The following is a 25,531-nucleotide window of genomic DNA, read 5'->3' as shown; positions in this document are numbered from 1 at the left end:
TTTACCTTTATTCACTTTTTATTTTCTTCTTTTACCTTTTTCACCTTTTTTTTTTTACATTTTAACCAGTTCTATTACTTTCTATTTACCTTCGATTTACCTCTTTTGCTTTCTTCCCTCTTCTTTTACGTTTTTTTGTTGTTGTTTTTTCAGTTTGCAAGAATCCACTGTAATCAGATTGTTTATTGGGTGTTTTTAAGGTTTGTTCTTTATTTATTTACTCATGAAGGAAGTGGATATTGTCATGGTCTGTTTTATACGATTTGGAAGTCAGAAATTACTGGCGGCCCACTCGGAAAAGTGCATCATAACACTGCTCAAAGTTGGAAATCCTACTTGACAGATGGAGATATGCACATAAATGATAACAAAATGAACAAGCACTAGAGGTGCGTTTATGTATGTGTATGGTTATAGTAGTCAGTGTCTATTTAAAGGGGAACTGCACTTTTACCTATCGTTCACATTCCTTATGAAAGACAAACAGACTAAATGTTTTGGGGTTTTTTGCATTCTAATATGTAAAAATCGACTCGTTCTTGGTAACTAGCAATGCTGCTAATGGAAGCAATCGATTCAAATCACTTTATAAAAGGAATGTAAAAAGCATCAACAATACTTAATTTACATTCCGTAACCTGTGTAATAACCAAACTGTAGCAACATAGTTATTGTCAGAGCGAACGCGGAGGAAATCTTTTTCCAGCGTAGTAACACATCGGCATGCTATGATATTAGCCGTAAAAGCTAACTACGGAAAGAGATAAGCTAGCTTCTACGTCAGGACGAAACGCGTTTGAGTGTGTAATGCACAACACATTGTGATAGGACACCAATCTGTACTGACTGTAAAACATGAACAATCATATTACAGTATCTGTAAATTATTAGCCCACATTTCATGTTCTGTTTGTCCACAGCTAGCCCAACAGCGTATGTACTGTAGTTGTACGGTGATGTGCTGCATGTATCATGATCAATAGTATAGTGACTCACTCGATGTACAGTTGTCCGTTTGGTCCAGATGATTTGGGTAAACAATCAATTAATTCGGCATTCGACCTGCTCAGTGGCCTTGTGGTTAGAGTGTCCACCCTGAGATCAAAAGACTTCAAAATGGGACCCATTACCTCCCTGCTTGGCACTCAGCATCAAGGGTTAAATCACCAAAATGATTCCTGAGCGCGGCCACCGCTGCTGCTCACTGCTGTCCTCACCTCCCAGGGGGTGGAACAAGGGGATGGGTCAAATGCAGGGGGTCATTTCACCACACCTAGTGTGTGTGTGACTATCAGTGGTACTTTAACTTTTAACTTTAGCTTGGCTGAAAGTTCCATCCTGACCGTGTCGCAATCTCTCGGCTTCCGTCTGCTCCAACGTTTCAGCCTCTTCTTCAGGCTCGCTTCTAAAAGCAGGAGTTCATCCTCCGTATATTCAGCTTCAAAAGTATAAGGTTGGGAATTCTCATTTGTCCAAAACAAGTCGTCTTCGTTGTCTGTTACCAATTCTGCCATGATTAGAAAACACATTCGCGTTTGATTCTGGGAGTAGGAACAAATTTGTTGCAGGAAGTTAGACGTGCGCTGCTATGGGAACGGAAATAAATGCGCCAAAGAATTGGTTAAAATCGTAAAAATTAAAAAAAAAGACGTGTGTTCTTGTCTCTCATAATGATTGTGAATGATAAAAGTGCAGTTCCCCTTTAACACTAGTGTGTATGTTCTCTCTTATTGTGACATTGTTCTGTGTATTGTAGAAACCAAAGTGCATACAGTATCCATTAGTTTCCAGAGCATCAACTTCCTGAGGTGATGTTTTTGTTTGCTTCCAACTGGAACACTTTGAGGTCAGACCTCAGAAGCTCCGAGGTGGACATGTCCTCCTTCCAGGCAGTATGGAACACAGCATTGGACTGCACTGGCTGTACAGTAGGAATGAGAGTCATATGGCTCCATTCGTCACGGTTTACCTGACACATGAAACGTGACGAATTAGGCGGGTGCACTATCCACTTTACCCGCTAGATGACAGTAGAGTGTTGAAAATCTTAAAATGTGTTTTGTGGCAATTCCAACTTTGACCACAGCGCCGGTTGCTATGTAGAGTGGCGCTTTCCATCATGTCCAGCAGACTGCATTGCAAAATAATTAACCCCACTCTTCCTCTTACTTATTATAATCCTTTCCCGACTGTACAGTGGAGTTGTTTTCCACTACTTTTAAACATTCTCGCTTACTATTTCACTGCAGGTGCTCTCTTAGGATGAATTGCACAGGGCTGTTTGTGTTTGTTTGTTGACATTTGTATTTGTGTGTTGCAGCTCGGCCTCGGAGGACTTGGGCTGCAGGCGTGGAGACTTCAGCAGGAAGCACTACGGCTCCGTGGAGCTGGTGAGTCTTCTCTATAGCTGCCGCCCCTCCTTCCTCCCTCTTGCTGTCTGTCCGCCGGGCTGGAGGATGGACATCAGAGGCTGGCCCGGTGAGTCATGATGCGCTGGGTGTGGTCCAGCGACGTGACAGCTACCGCTGTTGCCGCCTCCTCCTCGTCAGCCCACACACTTAATTTGTCGTGTTTGTTTGGATGCTCTTTGTGGCGTATCGCTAAGTTGCTGAGTCATTGTTGCTACTTCTATTGGAGGAAGGGTGTTCACACTGCAATCGCACTTCCTTGCAGGAGACTTCTCGCAGGTTTAGCAGCCAGATTAGCATTGAGGAGAAACCACATGCTGCCAATCAGCATTAGCAGACTGGCACCTCACTGTGTGTGTGTGAGTGTGTGTGTGTGTACAAGTCACAGAGTGCTGAGTAAGACTCGGCATGAGGTCATTGACTGACTGCCTTAAAGTGTATCAGTCACGGAGCAGAGAAACCACTCGTGTGCCCACACTACTGCCTTTAAATGACTTTAGTGGTGTCTCGCACTCGTTGTCGTACAATTTATGTGCCGCTGCTTTAACAGTCGGCTGAGTCTTGACGTGAAGGCTGGATATGGACTCCTACTGTAAATTGGTAGGCGAGAGTACAATGAGATACAAATGACGTCACTCGTGACAAAGCAACGTTTTCATTAGCTCCGTGTGCACAGTTGTCGATTGGCATGATACTAAAAGAGTAGAAATACAGTTGGGATTTTGAAGAAATGTAATGTATTTAGTAAAATACATTTATTTATCTTATTTTATTTATAGATACATGATAAATTATATATATACATATATGTATGTATATTTATGTGTATATATAGATATATACATATACACATGTATGTACATGTGTATATATTTATAAATATGTACTGTATATATGTATGTGTACATATGTGTGTGTATATATATATATATATATATATATATATATATATATATATATATATATGTGTGTGTGTGTGTGTACATACGTGTGAATGTGTATATATATATATGTGTGTGTGTGTGTGTGTGTGTGTGTGTGTGTGTGTGTGTGTGTGTGTGTGTGTGTGTGTGTGTGTGTGCGTGTGTGTGTGTGTGTGTGCGTGTGTGAGTGCGTGCGTGCGTGTGTGTGTGTATACAAAGGGATACATATATAATATACTTTAAAACACTTTAAAATTATGGTTTAGTGCAGGGGTGGGCAATTAATTTTTCCCGGGGCCGCATGAGCAACCCGGGCACTGCTGGAGGGCCACATCGACAATATTTCAGTTAAATTTTGCTCAATATTATTTTTGATATACCGTAAGATAAATAATAATAAATTATTATTATTATTATTATTAATAATAATAATAATTTCATTCAACCTAACTCAACTTCATACAAAAGCTGATTGCTTTTGATGGTTTTATTTTTTACACTGTATTACACTACACTTCCTGATGTATAATACAATGCAAAAATGTCCATTTCTGCACAGGGTTTATTTAAAGTTTATCCTGCATCCTCTTTAAAAGTCCAACATTTTTCCTCGTCAGATTTGGACAACCATCTGTTGTCACACCTGCCAGCTTGTCCCATTTCAGTCCTAACATGTCCAAACACGCATTTACCTATGTGAACAAGTCATTACCTGTGGTTATCTCTTTAATTGACTGCATGGCTGCCAGCTCCTCCGTGATTTGAAAGTCTGCAGTTATCCCACGTAAGAAGATGAGCAGCTGGGCGGTGTTACGTACATCGCAGCTCTCATCCAAAGCCAGCGAAAAACAGTCAAAGTCGGCCGTTCTGTTCTTCAGCTGAAGCTCCAAGTTTCCGGGCATATCAGCGCAACAGAGTCCAATAAGCACTCCTTAATAAACTCTCCGTCAGAAAACGCCTTACTTTTTCTGGCAATTTTGTGAGAAATGACGAAACTTGTCCTGACGGCTGCATCTCTGGGCGTGTGAATAATGGCAAAAAGTCCTTGTTGGGTTTGCAGTTTTACCATCAACGCATCAGCCTCCCTTGTGCGCTCTTCATCAGACAGATTCAAATTATATTCTTTAAACACAGCAACATGTGTACCACAAATTAAGCACACGGCTTTACCTTTAATTTCTGTAAAGAAATACTTGGCAGTCCGTGTCTTGTTGGAAACACGGCATTCGTCATCAACTTTTCTTTTTTTAGCGTGAGCTGACATCTCGGTGCATTTCTGTTAATACCAGAGGTGGGACCAAGTCATTGTTTTGCAAGTCACAAGTAAGTCTCAAGTCTTTGCCCTCAAGTCCGAGTCAAGTCCCGAGTCAAGACAGGCAAGCCCCGAGTCAAGTCCAAAGTCAAGACTGGAAAGTCTCAAGTCAAGTCCTAAGTCCTGCATTTTGAGTTTCGAGTCCTTTCAAGTCCTTTTAACCACAGACTAATATATTAACACAGATTGTGTATGCTTTTCAAATGCTGTATTTATTTATTAAAACAAGTGCATTTTAAATTGCAGGAAATAAAATTGTGCTGACATTGCACTTTATAATAGCACTATTAACCAGTCATTTTAAACATTAACTCATTCCTTTACAGAACAAACACATTGAAAAATAAAGTGCAAATGTACTTATTTGTACAAAAGTGTTAACATTGAAAAAACATGACATATACGTGAACATAACAAAGAAGTTTTACTTTTTATATGTCAGGGCCCTATGCTGCATTGCATTTGCAAAAGACCAAATTAGCCAAGAGTCTGTCAGTCATTTGTGCACGATGGGGGCGTAGTATGATGCCACCATGGCTGAAAACTCGCTCCACTGGAGCACTGGAGGCAGGCACTGCCAAGACTCTCATGGCCACTCGGAACAGTGAAGGAAGAGTCTTCATGTTCAATGCCCAGAACAAAAGGGGGAGAGAGTTTTTTTGGGTTGGTGCACTACTTGTAAGTGTATCTTGTGTTTTTTATGTTGATTTAATTAAAAAAAAATAAAAAAATTCTTGTGCGGCCCGATACCAATCGATCCACGGACCAGTACCGGGCCGCGGCCCGGTGGTTGGGGACCACTGAGGTAAACAACCAACAGTATGTCAGAAAGCTAGCTAAAACGGTACACATATTCATAATATAGTATACATTTTAACTGACCTTTATTTTACTATTTTTGTCTTTTTTTTAGGTGGCTAAAATACGCGGTGGTGCTGACCGCCGTCTAACGTTATGTGTGATATATTGACTAACGTAACCCTGCTTAAAAAAATCACTGAACAAAAAGTATGAATAAGGTAGTGAACTGCAACAGATTCCCGTGTTTGCAATAACGTTATAACGTTAGCAGTGAGTTTACAGCCTCACTGATTTAACTACACAGCAAATAAAAGTCACGTTACTTAGCCAATAAACGTTATCTTACATTCAAAACTTACCGTTCTTTGTGCAACTTCAAATGCCGGACGAAGTTGGAAGTTGTTTCCTCTCCATCAGTAATTTTTGAACCGCATGTGTTGCATACTGCAAACCGTTTTGTGTTGACCATCTCGTAATTTTTATACCCAAACGAAATTATTTTAGGTATCATTTTTTGTTCACTGGCGTGTGGTTTGGACATGTCTTCTTCCTTGGTTGTCCTGCAATTGGATTGGATGAATGCTGTGTGATGAAAACAAAGTAGATCTAATTTGATTGGCTGTTGTACTGAGACCACACCAGCTGACACACGCAACGCTGATAGACAAGTAAACAATGAAAATTACGGAGCGCTCCCGAATAACTTTTTCATCTTTGGGTTTTGGGGAAAGTAGCAAGTCATGTCAAGTCATGTCAATTCAAAAGGCTCAAGTCCAAGTGAAGTCACAAGTCATTGATGTTAAAGTCTAAGTCGAGTTGCAAGTCTTTTTACATTTTGTCAAGTCGAGTCTAAAGTCATCAAATTCATGACTCGAGTCTGACTCGAGTCCAAGTCATGTGACTCGAGTCCACACCTCTGGTTAATACACACTGGGCATCACTTGTCGCTGTGCACCTTCACTCACAGGTTACACACGGACATACGCCCATAAATAACAATTTTAAAAATAAAAGCAGCACAGTTGTATTGCACGCACGACATAGATGTTTTTTAAAATGTATTTTGTAATTTGTGATTGCCTCTGTTCACATTCACACGTGCATACGTCCACACGGAATTAATACAAGTAGCGCTTTTCAAAACAAAAGCAGCACCATTGTATTGCACACTCGACATAGATACTTTTTAAAATTTATTTTGTAATTTATGATTGGCCTCACACGGGCCGGACAGGGAAGCACAAAGGGCCGAATGTGGTCCGCGGGCCGCCGAATGCCCAGGTCTGGTTTAGTGGGTACATTTTTTTCGCTTATTGAAATCATTTTTAAGATTTAATAATTTGTTTATTAAAAGGGCTGTTTGCAAATTTTACAGGGATGCCTAAAGGGTGCTAACTTTCCAATGTGTTTTAAGCATTGTAATCCCATCCTCTTACTGCTTTTAGTGCGTGATTGTTACTTTTTTTTGGTGGGGGTTGTTGCTCTGCACCCCAGGATACAGAGACGACAGGCAATGTGCAGGTATGAAGCCCTTTTATTTGGAAAAACAGGTAGTAGGAACAAAATAGTGCAAAAAACAAGCGATGTTAAGCACAATTGCTTGGTGATGGCAAGCAATGGAGGTTAATTTGTTTTGTTTTGTTTTTTTACCCTGAATTTGTGTACAGTGCATCCGGAAAGTATTGACAGCGCTTCACTTTTTCCATTTCTTAGTTTTTTATTTCTAATAAATTTGCAAAAATAAAAACATAAAATTCACTTTGTCATTATGGAGTATTGTGTGTCGGACAAAAATGAATTTATTTTTGGAATAAGGCTGTACCATAATCAAATGTGGAAAAAGTGTAGCACTGGGAATACTTTCCGGATGCACTGTAACTGAATTTTTTGCATTTGAATTTTGTTATCTGAATACTTACGGTACTTTTTAGGACACAACATAAAACAAAAAAAGACTATAAACTATACACTACTGCCATCTAACGTCTTGGACTTGCAAATGTAATTGCAAGTTAAGGTCATACTTGCAAATGAGACTCAGAAATGTCATAATAAAACAAGGTGTAACAACTGGACAGCATTTATCATATCAGCTCATTTTAAATGTTGGAAAAATGTATTTTATTACTAAGAACAATTGATATTTATCATCACACACAAAGGTACCGAAAATTGGTACCACTGAGTACCGGTATAGATTCCTAGGTACCGGGAATTGGTACTGTATCAGTTCAAATGCCAACCCCGAGTGCTGATACTCTTCGTGCTGGAAAATAGATACGTTCGTACATAATGCACCATTTCCGACTAAATTGCTGTCATATCAGTTTGATTTATGGTATAATTAGGATTGTGTGGTGAATAGATTGATACAAATGCGTGTGTTTTTTGTCAGAGCAGACGTTTGCCTCTGAGGCTTTTGCCTGTACCGTCACTTTGGATTTATTCCCCGTCCTGCAGTCCAAGTGTGTTTGTGTGTGTGTGTGTGTGTGTGTGTGTGTGTGTGTGTGTGTGTGTGTGTGTGTGTGTGTGTGTGTGTGTGTGTGTGTGTGACGTCCCTTGATTCAGTGTGTCTGACACCCTTGGCCACACTGAACGCTTTATGTGCGCTTCATCAGTGTGCTCACTTTTCGTTTCACTTGCTTTGAATGACGACACAACAATAAGTAGTAGAAGTGTCAATATTTGGGCACCTAACGATTCGATCCAACTCCGATTACTGGGGTGACGATTCCATTCACAATCGATTCCCGATTTAACACGATTCTCGATTCAAACCAGTCCTCTAAACTTTTTCAAAACAGGTTGCAGAGTAGAAAACCTCCTTCTGGTTGCTTGGAGATGGCCTTAAAATGTATTTTTAAAAACATATTTTTGAAAATGATTAATCGATTTAAAAACAGGATAAATAAAAATCGAGATTTGGATGTGAATCGATTTTTTTTGTGTGTTGTCTCGCACCACTAGCATCAACAATGCAGCAAAACTGAGAACATGTGAGTCAAAAAACATTTAGTTCAGGGGTTCTTAAACCTTTTGGACCTCGGGGCCCAACTTTTCCACTACAGAGGGGACAAGACCCACTTAAATATTAACTCTGAAGTAGTAATCGTATTCTTGATTTTAATCTCCAATACTTTCAATAATTACATCTAACATATACAGGTAAAAGCCAGTAAATTAGAATATTTTGAAAAACTTGATTTATTTCAGTAATTGCATTCAAAAGGTGTAACTTGTACATTATATTTATTCATTGCACACAGACTGATGCATTCAAATGTTTATTTCATTTAATTTTGATGATTTGAAGTGGCAACAAATGAAAATCCAAAATTCCGTGTGTCACAAAATTAGAATATTACTTAAGGCTAATACAAAAAAGGGATTTTTAGAAATGTTGGCCAACTGAAAAGTATGAAAATGAAAAATATGAGCATGTACAATACTCAATACTTGGTTGGAGCTCCTTTTGCCTCAATTACTGCGTTAATGCGGCGTGGCATGGAGTCGATGAGTTTCTGGCACTGCTCAGGTGTTATGAGAGCCCAGGTTGCTCTGATAGTGGCCTTCAACTCTTCTGCGTTTTTGGGTCTGGCATTCTGCATCTTCCTTTTCACAATACCCCACAGATTTTCTATGGGGCTAAGGTCAGGGGAGTTGGCGGGCCAATTTAGAACAGAAATACCATGGTCCGTAAACCAGGCACGGGTAGATTTTGCGCTGTGTGCAGGCGCCAAGCATGAAGTGCTCTAAAACTTGCTGGTAGACGGCTGCGTTGACCCTGGATCTCAGGAAACAGAGTGGACCGACACCAGCAGATGACATGGCACCCCAAACCATCACTGATGGTGGAAACTTTACACTAGACTTCAGGCAACGTGGATCCTGTGCCTCTCCTGTCTTCCTCCAGACTCTGGGACCTCGATTTCCAAAGGAAATGCAAAATTTGCATGGTTGGGTGATGGTTTGGGGTGCCATGTCATCTGCTGGTGTCGGTCCACTCTGTTTCCTGAGATCCAGGGTCAACGCAGCCGTCTACCAACAAGTTTTAGAGCACTTCATGCTTCCTGCTGCTGACCTGCTCTATGGAGATGGAGATTTCAAGTTCCAACAGGACTTGGCGCCTGCACACAGCGCAAAATCTACCCGTGCCTGGTTTACGGACCATGGTATTTCTGTTCTAAATTGGCCCGCCAACTCCCCTGACCTTAGCCCCATAGAAAATCTGTGGGGTATTGTGAAAAGGAAGATGCAGAATGCCAGACCCAAAAACGCAGAAGAGTTGAAGGCCACTATCAGAGCAACCTGGGCTCTCATAACACCTGAGCAGTGCCAGAAACTCATCGACTCCATGCCACGCCGCATTAACGCAGTAATTGAGGCAAAAGGAGCTCCAACCAAGTATTGAGTATTGTACATGCTCATATTTTTCATTTTCATACTTTTCAGTTGGCCAACATTTCTAAAAATCCCTTTTTTGTATTAGCCTTAAGTAATATTCTAATTTTGTGACACACGGAATTTTGGATTTTCATTTGTTGCCACTTCAAATCATCAAAATTAAATGAAATAAACATTTGAATGCATCAGTCTGTGTGCAATGAATAAATATAATGTACAAGTTACACCTTTTGAATGCAATTACTGAAATAAATCAAGTTTTTCAAAATATTCTAATTTACTGGCTTTTACCTGTATGTATATATTAAAGTTAAAAGTTAAAGTACCAATGATTGTCACACACACACTAGGTGTGGCGAAATTATTCTCTGCATTTGACCCATCACCCTTGAATATATATATATATATATATATATATATATATATATATATATATATATATATATATATATATATATATATATATATATATAACCAAGTTTAACAGGGTAAACCATTTCTAAATATATGAAAGCATGTGTAAATCACAAAGATTATTATCAAAGTTTTGGTCAGGCTGATTACAAACATAAAAATCAGATATACTGCAAAATGGACTTGTAAAAAAAAAAAAAATACATGTACATACAAATACGCTGTGCTTAAATTAGTAAATTATTACTAAATTAATAACAAATAATGGTAACACTTTAGTATGGGGAACATTAATTCACTACTTATTAACGTAACAAAGACTTGTTTTAGAGTTATTTGGACACTCAGGGAACATATAAGGGTTAGGGTTAGGGTTAGGGTTAGGGTTACTAATAAGCAATAATTCTGAGGTTATTGAGGGAACACTCTTAGTTAATGGCTTACTGGTTGTATAATAAGTCCATGCAGAATAAGGCATTAATAAGTACTTAATAATGACAAATTAAGAGCCAATATGTTACTGATTTGCATGTTAATAAGCAACTAATTAATGGTGAATATGTGTTCCCCATACTAAAGTGTTACCCAAATAATAATAATATATATGTTTTATTACATAAACTGTCAATAAAATTATATTGTGAATCATAATTTTTGCACTTAAGAACCTTAAATTCAATTAAATTTTATTCGGAACATGTTAAAACGTGTCTATGACTTTAGCTCTAGACTGTTTTTGTTCATTTGATATTGTCATTACTGCCACAAATTTTAATACAATTAACCCATTCCTGGGTGGATCTCGCGTGAGAAGAAGGGGAGGCGTGGGGGTGAATAATTTTACAATGTCGTCTGCTGAAAATAATGGAAAGTGCCACTCAACATATCAATTGGCTTTGTGGTCAAAGTTGAAATTGCCACAAAACACATTTAAAAGTATTCAACACTCCACTGCCTCCTGGCGGGTAAAGTGGATAGGGCCCCCTTCAATTTGTCACGTTTCAAGTATCAGGCTAACCGTGACGAATGAGTCCCCCTCCTACTGTAAAGCTGTCGAGGCACCATCTGATGCTCTTTCAGAACCAAGATCAGATGTACGAGTTCTATCTGTTAAAACACCTGATCTTTGACGTCTGTTGTCCTTGCCTGAAGAAACACATGAGAGAAGAACCCCACCCCGCCCCCATGTCAAAATCTCCCTAAACATGTCTCATTTGTTTGTGCTGCCAATGCTTTTGGTCAAACTATGATCGTCTTTAAGTTATTAATGTTTTGTGATTCACCTGTGTGAAGTTGGCCCACCCACCTCGTCCAAATCGCCCCAAACTTGTCCCAATCGCTTGTGCTACAAAAAATGTTGTTTTTGCTCTTACAATACTTAAGGTACTAACGTTTAACGTTTTCTTATGTAATTAACGTGTAATTAGCGTGTTAATCATAACTAGACCCCCAAAACCTCCAACTATGTTAAAATCTCCCTGAATTGTCCCATTCGCCTGCAAAAAAATTTGGTCTAACCCCAATAGTTTTTAGGTTAATAACATTTTATGGTGTTATTATCCATAACCAACCCTCCAACCATGCTTAAATCTCCCCAAACGTGTCCCATTCATGTGTGCTGCGTTTGTGCTGCTAAAAAAGTTGGTCTAACGTTTATAGTTTTTAAGTTCTTAAGAAATTATGATTCATAACCAGCCCCCCCGACCTTGTCAAAACCTCCCCGAACCAGTCACAATTGTTTGTGTTGGTTTGTACCGCAACATATTTTGGTCTATCTATTATAGTTTTTATGCTATTAAGTTTTATGGAGGTTGATATTTATCATAACTTAACATTTTTTGGTATTCTCTATTGTGTTGGTTTTTTTAACAGGTCTAAAAGCACTTTGTGCTGCCGGTGCATGACAAGTGCGACATAAATAAAGTTTTGATTGGCTTGATTGAATTTCAGCAGGGTTTTCTAAAAAGGAAATTGAAAATGATTGGCGAGCAGCCACTTGAGTAGGCCACACAGCCGGAAGACTATTTACAGTTTGATGGGATTTGCACTCCAACTACAGTTTTATTGAGCAGAAAGCAACTGTGTTCATCATTTTAAAGGGTCTAACGCTCATAAAACGACATATGCAAGGCACTTTTACAGCACTTTTTGCAGACGTCAGTACCGAAATTGTTCAATATTTACATCATTTATCAATCCCAATACTTCTCTGTACGGTTGAACCTCGATGTACAAACTTAATTGGTTCTTGAACGTGGTCGACAAACCAAAAAGTTTGTATACTGAAGCAGAATTTCCCATAAAACAATGTAAATGTGAATAATTGGTACATATTTTCATTTAAAAAAATGCGCACTTTGAAGACGCTGCACAGTTAAAAAAAAATGGTTGACCTAACTTAACTCAGTCAGGTCATCTTGTTGTTTTGAACTAGTGAAGTTGAGCCGACTTATAGTGTCAAGTATATTATTTCAAAACATGATGTGACATTCACTCTGATGTAAGATGAACTTGAAAATAGTTGAGATAACTTTAAATGATGTTGGTTCAGTATATCATATCAAGTTCCTACAACTGTAAGTCAAGTTGGCTCAACACAATAAATGGTCAGGCTGTATTCGTATAACACGTCACTATAATTTCTGTATATGCTTTATATTAAACCAACACAACAAGGGGGTAATGACTCAACAATATCAATATCTATCAAGTGCAAACTAGGCCAACGACAACACCGTCCACAAATCAGAGGTCCCATGGTGTCATTAACCATGGCGTGGCAAACTTTCAGGCTTCAGTCTGATTGCTAAACCTCTGTGCCCCAGGCAGGCTTACAATGCTCCGTCGTTTTAAGCCGCCCTGTACGGAATAGCTTTTGCACCCGTGCAGCCGCCATTCTATTGCGTGTGGTGGATGGATCTGTAGCTCCGCGCATCTCGGTAGCTAAGATTTCAGCTACTAGAGTATTGAGCAAATTGAAGCTTATTCTTGACGATATTACCATGGCGTCAGTCATGATTTAACAACAACAGCAATCTTATATGTCAACACGCGTAAGCGCACAAAGTGATTTTGGCGCTCTCCAAAACGTTACCAACTATGTTGCTACAAGAAAAAACTAAACAAATGTTCCTTGCGTCGGTGAATATTTGTGCCATTTTTTAAACAATGCGGGAGTTTCGGAGTGGTAAACGAGCAGTAGCTTCGCAAACTAGTTGTCAGAATTGCTACTGACAGTTTGGTTATGTTTGGGTTTTCCTGTGGTTTTTGTGTTTAGAATCGCTTCCTGTCCTGGTGCTCTTGTTTTGTCAGTGTTTCCTGTTTGGTCTCTGTGTTTTTGTAGCACCTTTACTTTCTGTTCCATGTCCTGTGCACACCTGTTTCTCATTAGTTAGTTCTTTTTAGTTCCACCGGGGTCCCTGCTTCAGTGCTGGATCATTCTTCTTTTGAGACTGATGCTGAGTGTGCTGTTTTTGTTTGTTCCCTGCTTCCTTGTGAGTATTAAATGAGTTTTACTTGCATTTTGCCTGCCATTCTCTGCATCCTTGGGGTCACGCTGCAAGCAACGCTCACCAGACCACGACACTAGTAGCGCGATGCGATCCTTCATCGGCTTGTGTCTCGGTAGTGCCTTCACCTCAGCTGTAATACAATATTCTTTCAAAAAAGTCCAGTCTCGTCACAATTAAAGACTCGCTGCGGTACAAAGCCCCCTTTGTTGATAAAATCCTCAAAGTGCCTGATGAAAAACAAAAACTAAAAGCTTTGTCAGCGCTAGCATCTTCGCCATGCCTCGCCACCCTGTGAATGCCGGTGCTCTTTTTAAACTTTTCGAACCACCCACGGCTCGCCTTACATTGTCAAATTGGTCTGGACATCAAGTCACCAGAGAGTGGCGAGCCTTCTTGGAAAGACTATTACCTGCTAGCTGCTTTTCATCCATCCACACGAGCAACAACTTTTTCGACCTGTTTTTACTCTCCATACTTGCATAGATTTTTAAGTCAGCAACCATAAAAAAGTCTTATTAATGGTTGCAATTGGGGATGTGCTTCTTCCGTATTTGCGAGCCAAATCAGCAATGTGTGCACCATTGCCGTACTCCTCGCAAATACGAATTTTTAAGTCCACAGCGAATCCAGCCCTCTTTCCAGGCTGATTTGTTTTTGGACCCACATTGAGTAAAACAATAGACACCACTTGGTGAATGGGGAGAAAAGAAACACGTTAAAGAACTGAGAAGTGCTGATCGACTGCATAAACAGGATGCGACGTAGGGGGCCCCATCTCTTCAAAATGGCCACGGCCGTGTGTACAGGAAGTGATGTCATCAAGATGGCAGGGCCCTGAGGCTTCCAGTGGCACACAAAATGGATGAATTTAGAGATCGTACGCCGAGACATGCCGCATAGAGGCATATTTAGAGTGATGTAAAGGTTCGTAAACAATTGAGGCGTTCGTAAATCAAAGTTCCACTGTATTTGTAATTATCTGTATTTATTTATTTTGTAGAAGATAACTGATCTCATCAGCCGGCCTTTCTGTATTTTTCAGTGTGGACACATGCGTGGGCTGTTGTTTTTTGCATGATAAGTGCTATATAGACAACATTTTGATTGGTTTGATGTAATTTCAGCAGGGTTTTCTGAAAGGAAATGTTAAATAATTGGCTCGAAGCAGCTTAAGTAGGCCACACTGCTGGAACACTCTTTACTGTATGATAGGATTTTCTCTTCCCACAACAGTGTTCTGTATTGAACAGAAAGAATCACTTTAAAATTTCACAAATTAAATTACATTTTGAGACTACAAAAAAGAATGACACGCACAGCCACTTGTTGCAAGGCAGAACTCGCAGTCTACCGGCCATGAAACGGCATATGCGAGCTACGCCTGCTGCGCTGTTTGAAGACACTACTACCAAAAAATAAGTCAATCATTTCCTAATCACTACAATCTATTGGTGGCCGCAGGGCAAGATGACGCCTTTGTCTAATTTGCATAATTAGCCATGAAACATGTACGTGTGATTTTAATGGATGCCCAAACAAAAAGTGAGCAAAGAAAAAACATGAAAATCAAAATAAATATGTTTCTTTGTTTCTTATTTTTGTGTTTTTCTTTGTTATTTGAAGTCACAAATAAGACGCAGCCATCTAATATAAATTTTAAATGCTAAATATCGGCATCACTCATCCCTCCTGCCACGTCTTCTTATTCTCTGGCAGGCGAGTGGGTTAAGAAGCAGAGTACAGTGCCCTCTACTTTTGCACGTTTAAAGGACAAGTCGAAGAGTCCTATTGTCACGTGTTTTTCAAACATGTGCCACCAAATCGATTTATAGCGGTTTAAGTGTTTATATGGGAAAAACTTGATTATAAACTGCATTGTAAAATGAGCGCTGAAAAGTGTACCACCTTTTCCTGAGTATGTTTTTTACACGAGCAGATCAGTCAGGGCTTGTCTCACAGCCTTAAGCTGCTTTTTTATGTCCTGGCCTATGTCTGATTTAGAGTGTTTTATTGGAATCCACATGCGAGCGCTTATAAACCCCCTTCATTTGTTTCTCTCCATTTACTCTCGTCTCCATTCTCCAAATAGTGAAACAGCAAATAAAAATCTAGATAGGACAATTTACGTCCATAAATTGCAGAATAAACAAGAGCAAAAATATGGGTGTCTGCAACCCCCCACTCCCCCACTCCTACTGTGATACGTAATCTCGTAAAAGTAAGGGATGCACGGCGCCTTGTTGTGACGCTCTGTGATCTCAGGCTTCGCCGCAACATCTGCTCCACCCCCATCCAAACCCTCCTGAGGGCTTTCAAATGCGAGGTCACGTGACTCCTGGTTAAAGGTATAGCACCCGCAACAGTCACATAGCTAATAACGTACAAATGGTGGAGCTGTTGCTATTATTAGTACCCCGTTTAGGAAGTGGGGACACCTCCCAAATGTTTGTTATTCCAAGGCTGTCTAAAGTTATGAGAGGTGACTAGAATTTAAGTTTAACAATTTCTTCTACAAAACAGGAGTAAGTACAAACAATAGAAACACCAGCGCTGAGAGAGAATGAACCAAGCTATTTAAAGGTCGACGCAGTCTCTAAAATGGTTGCCCGTCTCTCATGCTTTTGTCTACGTAGGTTGCCTCGCCTTGGCAGCAACCGAAACTGAAAGTAACTTGACAGGGAAACAGGTAGTGATGGGCAAGCTACTTGGAATATGCAGTTAGCTAAGCTACAAGTTACTATTAATTAAATGTAGCTAAGTACAGGGGAAGCTACACTGCAAGCTACATGGCAAAAGTAGCTTGCTACATCAAAGCTCTATATATATATATATATATATATATATATATATATATGAAACTGTTTTATATTCTAGTTTCTTCAAAATAGCCACCCTTTGCTCTGATTACTTTTTTGCACACATTTGGCATTCTCTTGATGAGCTTCAAGAGGTAGTCACCTGAAATGGTTTTCACTTCACAGGTGTGCTTGAAGCTCATCGAGAGAATGCTAAGAGTGTGCAAAGCAGTAATCAGAGCAAAGGGTGGCTATTCTGAAGAAACTAGAATATAAAACATGTTTTCAGTTATTTCACCTTTTTTTGTTAAGTACATAACTCCACATTCATAGTTTTGATGCATTTTCAGTGACAATCTACAATGTAAATAGTCAGGAAAATTAAGAAAACACATTGAATGAGGAGAAGGTGTGTCCAAACTTTTGGCCTGTACTATATCTATACCGTATATATATACTGTATATATATATATATATATATATATATATATATAATGTGACATTTATATATTTATATACATTACACATATATAGCGTTCGTACACCGAGACATATATATATATATATATATATATATATATATATATATATATATATATATATATATATATATATATATATATATATATATATATATATATATATATATTACCCCCAGTATGACATGCATTAAGCTACAGACCCCCATTTAATGGCATGTATATCTATGGTCCCACATATATAATATCAATGTTATTAATATAACTGAGAGTGTGTAAATGGACCCAACAACAACTTCCTCTAGGGGTCCTTGCACCCCACTATATGTATTTTTTTAGTTTGCCCTTTCTTTGACCCACCCCTATAATGTTATTCATTTTCTCTGCCTACAGTAAAAAAAAAATGTGTGTTCCTAAATGTGTATTGGACATCTTAGATGAAGAGAGCAGTTATGATTTTGGTTTACAGAGTAAACAACTAAAAAGTAAGGTTTGGGGCATTGTTTTCTCAAAACGCATACAGTTATCTAAATATGGCCAAGGACACGCAATATTGTGGGTTTCCTGGACGTCTTCTTCATCACTAAAGGAAAAATCGAATCTGGGGGAGAGAATCTGTCAGAAAAATTGTATGTAAATTATCAAAAAACTTTCTGTTCTGAGTTCCCAATGAACAGACAAGAGGCTGTCTTTGTTGCACCAAGCAAAGGCAGAATCCGTCTGCCATTTTCGAGTATGTTGTTTTTTTGTTCTTTTTTGAGCAGTCAGCTTGAAGCATCCCTCTGTCTCTGACTCCCTCGTCCTCATGTGACATGAGTGTGTGTCTGTTATGATTTTACTTCCTGGTTTTGAAGACCCACGTTATCTTGCCTCTGATTGGCCAGTCCGTATGTTTCGCTCTAACCTAAGCTAATTGTGACTCATCATACCAACACCAACCAATCATCATTAGACTTAGACAAACTTTATTGATCCACAAGGGAAATTGTTCCACACAGTAGCTCAGTTACAAAGGATGGACAGGGTAAGGATGGAAAGGATAATGCAGGTATAAAGTAGACTAAAAATGTACCATAGTAGCAATATAAAATAACATATATGTAATATTTACATATTACATATACAGTATATAATGTATACTGATATATTATTATATTATATTATATTTTTATATAGTGTATACACTATATAACAAATGCCAATTACCATGTACATTATAACAGTATATGTAACAGCTGCAGCAAAAAAAAAAGAAGAAAAAAAAAGGCCAGCATAAAATAGAGAGTAGATCCAGCAGAAAATATACATTATAAACAAAGATAGGTAGCGAACATAGAAGCGGTCAGGTAATAGACAGATATCATCTATTGCTGCATGGCGAGTGATTATACAGCTGGATGGAGTGCGGAATGAAGGAGTTCTTGAATCAAACACTGTGGGAACGAAGCTGAAGGAGCCTGTTGGAGTATGAGCTTCGCTGTCCCTCAATTGTCTGGTGGAGTGGTTGGGCAGGATTGTCCATGATGGCGAGCAGTTTGTCCACTGTCCTCCTCATACTTGCCAACCTTGAGACCTCCGAATTCGGGAGATTGGGGGCGGGGTTGGGGGAGTGGGGGCGGGGTTTGGTGGTAGCGGGGGGTGTATATTGTAGCCCGGAAGAGTTAGGGCTGCAAGGGATTGTGGATATTTGTTCTGTTGTCTTTATGTTGTGTTACGGTGCGGATGTTCTCCCGAAATGTGTTTGTCATTCTTGTTTGGTGTGGGTTCACAGTGTGACGCACATTTGTAACAGTGTTAAAGTTGTTTATACGGCCACCCTCAGTGTGACCTGTATGGCTGTTGATCAAGTATGTCTTGCAGTCACTTACGTGTGTCTGCAGAAGCCGCATACAACATGTAACTGGGCCGGCACGCTGTTTGTATAGTGAAAAAGCGGACGCGACGACAAGTTGTAGAGGACGTAAAGGCAGTGCCATCACGGCACGTCCTTAATATTGTTGTCCGGGCGAAAATCGGGAGAATGGTTGCCCTGGGAGATTTTCGGGAGGGGCACTGAAATTCAGGAGTCTCCCGGAAAAATCGGGGTGGTTGGCAAGTGTGGTCCTCTTGTCCCTCACTGACACAAATGCCTCCAACTGCTTTCCAATAGTTTGGCCGGCTTTCTGGATCAGTTTGTCAATCCGCTTTAAGTCCCTTTTGCTGCTGCTGCTCCCCCAACAAACCACTGTAAAGTACAGGGCACTGGCCACAACAGACTGAAAACAGATCTCCAACAGCTTGCTGCACACATTAAAGGACCTAAGCTTCCTCAGGAAAAATAGTCTGCTCATGCCCTTCTTGTATACAGCTTTGCTGTTGTCCTTCCAGTCCAGTCTGCTGTTCAAGTGGACTCCTAGGTACTTGTACTGCCCCACTACTGCCACCTCCCGGCCCCGGATTTGGATGGGCTTCACAGGGGTCAATTTCTTCTTGAAGTCGATGACCAGCTCCTTGGTCTTGTCCACATTAAGGAGCAGATGGTTCGCCTGAGACCACTCTACAAAGTCAGCGATCAGTGTCCTGTACTCCAATTCTTGTGCCTCTCTGATACACCCATACATGGATGTTCTCCGGATGTTCTCATTCATCCAGGTCATTGGATTTTTTTCATATTTTTTGGGGTCTGGATTCGCAGTCCATTATCTCTCTTTGTAGCTTTTATGCAAGCTACGTAGCTACACGGCTCTAAAAGTAACTCAACTACAGGAATCGCTACTCATTCTGAAAGTAGTTAAGCTACTGCCAAGCTACTGGAAAATGTAGTCAAGCTACGTAGCTTTGCCACATGTAGCTTGCTACTGCCGATCACTGGAAACAGGGTGAGCTAATCGTGTGTAAGGATGGGAGTCAAAAACTGGTTTGCCATTTTTTTAAACGATTCTCTTAACGATTCCTGCAGGCCACAATGACGTCATTGCATGCAAATAAATGACTAAAGAACCGAATCGTTAAGCAGAATTGAAAGTGGAAAAGTAGAAACAAATCTTATCAATTCCCATCCCTACGTGTGTGTATCTCTTCTTAGCATAACGAAGACAGATTCTTATTCTCCAAAAAGGAGGGAAAATATACTTGCACTCCTTGGATAGTGCTACAGTTCCTCCCCAGACTTGTCGGGCTCAGTAATAAATATCAGCTGCAAAAGCTCCAAGAACGTCAGGAATATAGCCAGGTCTCCTCCAATTGACATCAAAATTTAGGTCCACGACTGCATATTGCCACAAAGTCCTGTTGATGTTGGCATAGCAGTTCAATTCTAATCCCGCTCGTAAACCACAAGCACGGTCGAGAAAACATGATTGTCGAGGTGCCATCAAACACACCTCCATAAGAATGCTTTTATTCGCCTCACAGATGTCGTGTGGTCAACATCCACCCATCCATTTTCTTCCGCTTGTCCCTCTCGGGGTGGCGCAATGAAGTCATAATGTTTCTGACTTTATACCCGCCTTTCCATCAGTCATCTGGTATCCCAGGCGCTGCAATATATACAAACACTTGGCTCTCATCACCATAATGAGCAACATTAAAATACAGTAGCGTAGTAGGCCTAAGTATTAATTGAAAACAAGGCAGGGCTTTTGTTTAACAGGTTTAGTCAATATTTTTGGCCACTGTAACATGACACAGTTTGAACAGTGTTTGAATATGGGAAAATAAAACACTGTACTTGAATCAAGTCATTCGAGATAGAGCCTGTGTATCACTAGTTGTACATGTACCACAGTTTGAGAAGCACTTCCCTAATGCTTACCTCTTCCATTTGTCCTCTCACACACCCACCCCCAGTGTATCGACAGGCCGGCTGATGAGATCAGTTATCTTCCAGAAGTCACCAAAAGTATTGATTTATTACCCGGGTGCTCGCTCACGTCACGCTTGGTCGCTAGGCCAATGGGAAATAAGCTGTTAAGACTCGCCCTTAAACGGTTGGCTGTTTGCGCAAGTGTGTCAAGGAGTGTGTTTGTGTGCCTATCCCGAGGGGTCCTGCGTGGGCGGCCATTATTCTTTTATCAGTCTACGTTTTGTCGTCATTAGACGTTCCCTGTGGCCATCTTGACGCCTTATCTTTATGTCTCTGATCTGGTTACTTCACTGCACTTTGTCTTTTAAGACTTATGTTAGTGTATGTTGCAAAGCGTGTATTCTTGTTGTACATAATGTGGATGTGTCAAATCTTGAGGTTCACAAGATTTCCACGAGTCAAATATCAAGGAAGGCCATCAATCAATCAATCAAACGTCATTCATAAAGCGCTTTTTATACATAAAAGAAATGAAACACAAAGTGCTTTACAGACTTAAAAACAATACCCCGATGAACCACATCCCCCAAACACACACACGCATGCGCACACACAAGAATAAATGTATGCATGGCTGAGTACAGAGGAGCCAGACGAGTAAAAACTGTCACAGGAACCATCTGCACCAGGAGGTCATTGAAGGTAGAAAAGCGCTATATAAGTATAATCCATTATTATTATTATTATAAACTTATAGACTTAGACTTCCTTTTTATTGTCATTCAAATTTGAACTTTACAGCACAGATGAGAACGAAATTTCGTTACATAAGCTCATGGTAGTGCAGGATAAAAAAGCAATAAGGTGCGTATATAAATAAATAAATATATATATAAAATAAATAAATATATATTAATAAATATAGGTTGATTGGTAACACTAAATTGGCCCTAGTGTGTGAATGTGAGTGTGAATGTTGTCTGTCTATCTGTGTTGGCCCTGCGATGAGGTGGCGACTTGTCCAGGGTGTACACCGCCTTCCGCCCGATTGTAGCTGAGATAGGCTCCAGCGCCCCCCGCGACCCCGAAGGGAATAAGCGGTAGAAAATGGATGGATGGATGGAGGGATTATTATTATTATTATTAGACCATGGCCACCAGAACACTGACACGAAGCCATGGCCGATTACCCCCTGATGCAGAGGGCTCCCTCCGAGGAACGTTGGAAAGTAAAAATAATAAACCCTGTAAAATAGTAAGAACCGTGAGTAGGAATAAAGGAAAAAATGCAGTAAATATACTATAGATAAATAGAACTAAATAAAATCTTGCATAACTAGTAAGTAAAAAGTAAAGTACGAATGACTTCAATAAAATTAATAACTACTAGGTAAAAGCAAAATCAAAAAGGTGGGTCTTAAAGGGGAACTGCACTTTTTTTTTTAAATTGTGCCTATTGTACACAAATAATTGTGAGAGAGAACAACACATATCTATTTTTTTTTAGAATTTTAAAGATGAAATAAAAACGTTTGAAAGATGCGTCTAATGGGAGTCAGCCTCGTAGCCTTCAAAGCCTTCCTAACAACTTCAAAACCCTCCATCAACGTTTTATATACACACTGTAAGTCTATATATAATGTAGTAACAGACACCTTCATAACAATATGTAATATGTACAATATACACACTGCAAGTATATATATAATGTAGTAACAGACACTTTTATAACAATATGTAATATGTACAATATACACACTGCAAGTATACATATCCATCCATCCATCCATTTTCTACTGATTGTCCCATTTGGGGTCGCGGGGGGTGCTGGAGCCTATATCAGCTGCATTCGGGCGGAAGGCGGTGTACACCCTGGACAAGTCAAGTATATATATGTATAATGTAGTAACAGACACCTTCATAACAATATGTAATATGTTTTATATACACACTGCAAGTATATAAATAATATAGTAACAGACACCTTCATAACAATATGTAGTATGTTTTATATACACACTGCAAGTACATAAATAATATAATAACAGACACCTTCATGACAATATGTAATATGTTTTATATACACACTGCAAGTATATATATATAAATATATATATATATATATATATATATACTGTATATATATATATATATATATATATATATATATATATATATATATATATATATATATATATATATATATATATATATAATGTAGTAACAGACAGCTTCATAACAATAGGTAATATGTTTTGTATTTACCGTATTTTGATCATTTTAATCATTGATTTCTTCAGAGCATTGATTTCACTTCAAAACAAATGTGTGTTCCTACTTCCGGTAACAAATGCAAGTGTGTTTTCTAATCATGGCAGACTTGGCAACAGACGACAAATACGACTATTTTTGGACAAATGAGGATTCACAACCTTATATTTTTGAAGCTGAATTAATGAGTAATTAATTAGATTACTCATTACTAGAAAAACAGTAATACGGTTGTTATGTAACGCCGTTTTTCCCGAACACTGCTCTTGTTTTCATGTTAGCATTTAAGCTAGCTAGCCCTAGCTTGCCTCTCCAGTGTTAATCAAAATGTTATGACGATTTTACAGTTGTTTTAATTTCAAAATGTAATGATACTAACCGTGGGATTCTTCACCGCAACTTAGCCTTATGCCGTTTATTGTTACATCCCTGATATATTGTCACACCTCGATGTTCCTGATTCGTTTACACAAGAAACAAACATGAGTTCTGATTAGAGCAGGGGTGAAGATCTTTTGCCTCCAGGCCCAAAGTGAAAATGTGTCACGGGCCAAAAACAGCGATTTTAAGGAGTAAGTAAGGAGTTTACGACCTAGCACCAAGGTAGTGGAGATCGTCACATCACAGACATGCCATTAATGGTTGTGTGAGCTTGAAAGAGATCAGTATGAATAAGTATTTCATTTAGGAAGCTACTGTTTGGGCACCCTTGGATTAGACCGCTGACGTGCGCGTTTGAGCGCCACTCACATATCAACATAATTATGCCAAAACCACGACAGTTAGTGTGAAGGAGGAGAGGTGGAAAATCAAGTCACACAAACAGACCATTAAAAACATGTTCGACCTGTTAGCAGCCTACATGGCGGGAAAGTCCGCATCACAAGAAGCCGCAACTCGCGTCCACAGCATGCAGCCACAAACGATGAACATTTATCCAAGAAAATATTGAGAAGCTTAAGATTCTGTTTGACCTGTTTCAACTAGGCCTGACTCAACAAACTGGACTGTAAAGCATTACCTTTGGCACACAAACATCTACATATGACGTGTCCCACTCAATTACGTCCGTGTGGAACATCAAACACTACTACCTAGTTCCTATTCTTACACGGCAGAGACTTTGTTGTCAGATGTCACGAGAGAAACAATGAACTATGAAAACAAGTCGCTTCTAATAAGCCGACTTGGCAGCACTGAAAGTGACACACTGTCCTGTTCTCAAGGTAAATGCTGAACAATATTATTACATTGTTTCATAAAACTGCCGTAGTTGTTTGTTGTAATGTTTTTGAAACAATATTTATTGTCTAGAAGTGACCTTTTTCTTTTGAAAAAGGTATGTTACATGTTAAAATGGTCATGTTTTGAGAGGGCCAAGCACGGAATGGATTGATTTTCATTCATTTCATATGGCGGGGCTGCCATGAGTACCATTTGTCGTTTTATCTTAAAATGGCACCCAGGAAGTGTTTTTTTCAGATCTTCCCAATGAAACCGGGGTAAGGCAGGCAGCAATGTGTAGAAGGCAGATTTACCCTGTCCACAACTTCATATTTATGGAGTATTTTATTACAATAGTGCCCCACTGGGATGCCATATCATTTTAAAAGCGCATGAAATAAGAAAGATAGGACCTCTTCAATCTTCGCCAAGTGTAAGGCAGAGGGGCCAATGACATCATGTGGCGGCACCAAGGCAGCCTTTGGTTGTTTTTCAAAGAATACATCCGTGCTATGCTCTGTCGGCGCATGTAGGTTAGGTTGTTAGTCATCCAGTGAGCTGATGTGGCCCGCCAAAGCCTGGAAATAATATGTGTCAATAAAGTTCTTTATCTGTTTCCCATGTATTCGTTGCCGTTTCGACAGAACAAAGACATGTACTGCATGCAATTGCATATTGGTTCAACTTTAGTATTTTTAATAATGCAACAAATATTATGACATCATTCATTCTGAAAATAAGGAAATAATGAAATATCTGCTCAACTTATGATTTCAAAACAAGCTTTTTATCAAATTGTACATTGTCAAATTCACAGTAAAAAAAACAAAACTGGCAGCTCAGTCGGCAGAATTTAACAGTTATAAAACAGTGGTATCTGTAAATACCAGTGTAGATTTGACGGTAAAATTCTGGCGACCGAGCTGCCAGTTTTTTTTATCGTAAAATGTACAGGTTTTTTTAAGGTGTATAGAAAAAATATATATAATAGTCAAATGCGCTTCACTTTTTCCACATTTTGCCTTATTCCAAAAAGGAATACATTCATGTTTGTCCTCAAAATTGTACACATAATGACAATTTGAAAAAGTACTTTATTGATGCACCTTTGGCAGAAATTACAGCCTCAAATATTTTTGAATACGATGCCACAAGCTTGGCACGCCTATCTTTTGGCCAGTTTCGAACAGTTATATACATGGTT

General features: G+C 39.3%; 1 protein-coding gene across 5 annotated transcripts in view; it reads left to right on the top strand.

Annotated features, from left to right (window-relative positions):
* The window catches only part of garnl3 (GTPase activating Rap/RanGAP domain like 3), a 145,947-nt gene that overhangs the window by 61,552 nt on the left and 58,864 nt on the right, over positions 1-25,531 (top strand). For all 5 annotated transcript variants that reach the window (XM_061931809.1, XM_061931805.1, XM_061931807.1 and 2 more), the window contains exon 2: positions 2,321-2,390. In XM_061931809.1, the coding sequence (XP_061787793.1) occupies positions 2,321-2,390 (70 nt within the window). The remainder of the gene's footprint in view (positions 1-2,320; positions 2,391-25,531) is intronic.

The sequence above is a fragment of the Nerophis lumbriciformis genome, linkage group LG39 (assembly GCF_033978685.3).
Source record: "Nerophis lumbriciformis linkage group LG39, RoL_Nlum_v2.1, whole genome shotgun sequence".
Lineage (NCBI taxonomy): Eukaryota > Metazoa > Chordata > Actinopteri > Syngnathiformes > Syngnathidae > Nerophis > Nerophis lumbriciformis.
Note: the sequence above shows the minus strand (reverse complement) of the source record. Positions and strands in the feature narration are given on the sequence as shown.